The 1,396-nt window shown below is 36.9% G+C and overlaps 1 protein-coding gene across 1 annotated transcript; it reads right to left on the reverse strand.

The window, feature by feature from the left end:
• Window positions 1–358: 358 nt before the first annotated feature.
• Window positions 359–784, reverse strand: LOC101302578. Its single transcript, XM_004305682.1, has one exon. It carries the CDS (start codon window positions 782–784, stop codon window positions 359–361), a length of 426 nt encoding a protein of 141 aa, XP_004305730.1.
• Window positions 785–1,396: the final 612 nt, after the last annotated feature.

Here is a 1,396-nt window from a genome sequence, read left to right on the forward strand (position 1 = left end):
CTTTCAGCAATTTGAAGTCCATAAACATGAATCATGGTACTACACATCTCAATCACATTGGTTTAGGAAAATAAATAACCATGTCTACATAGACTACCCAGGTTTCTTGCTTAGCGAAAAATAGACTAAAGCTGCTGTCTTGGAACCCAATCAAGGAAAAGAAATTACAGAACTAGATATACAGAACACAAGCACAAGTATCTGATTCTGTTCTTTTTATTAAATTAAATTCTTTGGCATCCAAGATTTCCAAAACAAATATAATGAACTTCACATTGCAGAACAACATACACTGTTTGTGTACACAAACCCAAGAAAGATTTATTCTTTGTTCTTTTTCAAAATACCCATATGATCATCATCGCCAGCCATAGACTACTTGAGTGTAGGTGCTCTTGATCCACTTGAAGCTCTTCTTGAAAGACCCTTTCATCTTCTCCTCAGCTGAATAGACTTTATATCCAGCAACCCTCTTCTTCCTCTGCAATTCTGGGTCAGCCAAGCTCCAGATCTTTGAAGTGGATGTCCCCAAACTGCTCTTCCCTTTCTTGATCTTGACATCTTTAACAATCTGATGATTTGGGTATGCACCAGAACTACCAGAGCCACCATAGTTGACACTGTAACTCTTGAGATCTCTCATGCTTGTTGGTGGTGGTGGAGCTGCCTTGCCTCCATAGTAGACATCCATCTGCATATTCCTTTCATCTCTGCTGCCTCCATAGTAGACCTCCATCTGCATGTTCCTCTCATCTCTACAGGACTTGGATCTGTAATTCTCCATGGGAGTTATTAGAGGCAGGTAGACAGAGCAGGAGGAGACAGAGTTGGTTCCAAGGTTTCAAAGAATGAGAATAAGACAATGAATGGTGATATGGGGGAGGAGCTGCATGACTTTTCAAAAGTTTTGGTTTTACTTTTTCTTTGTTAATGGGAATGTGACCATCTATTAGTACTATTTTAGTGATTTATTATGTCAAATTTGGAACGGTTCAATGTGTTTGATATTAGTTTCTTTTCTTTATATTATGTGCAATTTGACATGCAACCATAAACTACCTATCTATTTATGAGTTTATGACAATGTATGCATCCGGATTAATTTCAAGCATCCAAACTATCTAATAATGTTTGACAAAAAAAAAAAACAAATCTCATCAGGAAACGCTATACTGCTAAATTTGGTAAAAACCATCCCCTACTTCGTACAAATGAACATTTTTATTACATATATCTAGATGACTAAATCATAACTCTACTTCCAATTAGAGTTTGATTCACGAAGCTGTCAAAATGATCAAACACTATGCTGCAATGTATAGTTAGAGCATTTTACATAGGACCCAACTTACCTAATAAGGGCTGGTCAGCTTAAGCTGACAACATCTAATGAAAA

The sequence above is a fragment of the Fragaria vesca genome, linkage group LG6 (assembly GCF_000184155.1).
Source record: "Fragaria vesca subsp. vesca linkage group LG6, FraVesHawaii_1.0, whole genome shotgun sequence".
NCBI lineage: Eukaryota > Viridiplantae > Streptophyta > Magnoliopsida > Rosales > Rosaceae > Fragaria > Fragaria vesca.

Coding starts and splice junctions, on each gene's coding strand:
- LOC101302578 (XM_004305682.1), bottom strand. CDS start 784: ATGGAGAATTACAGATCCAAGTCCTGTAGAGATGAGAGGAACATGCAG.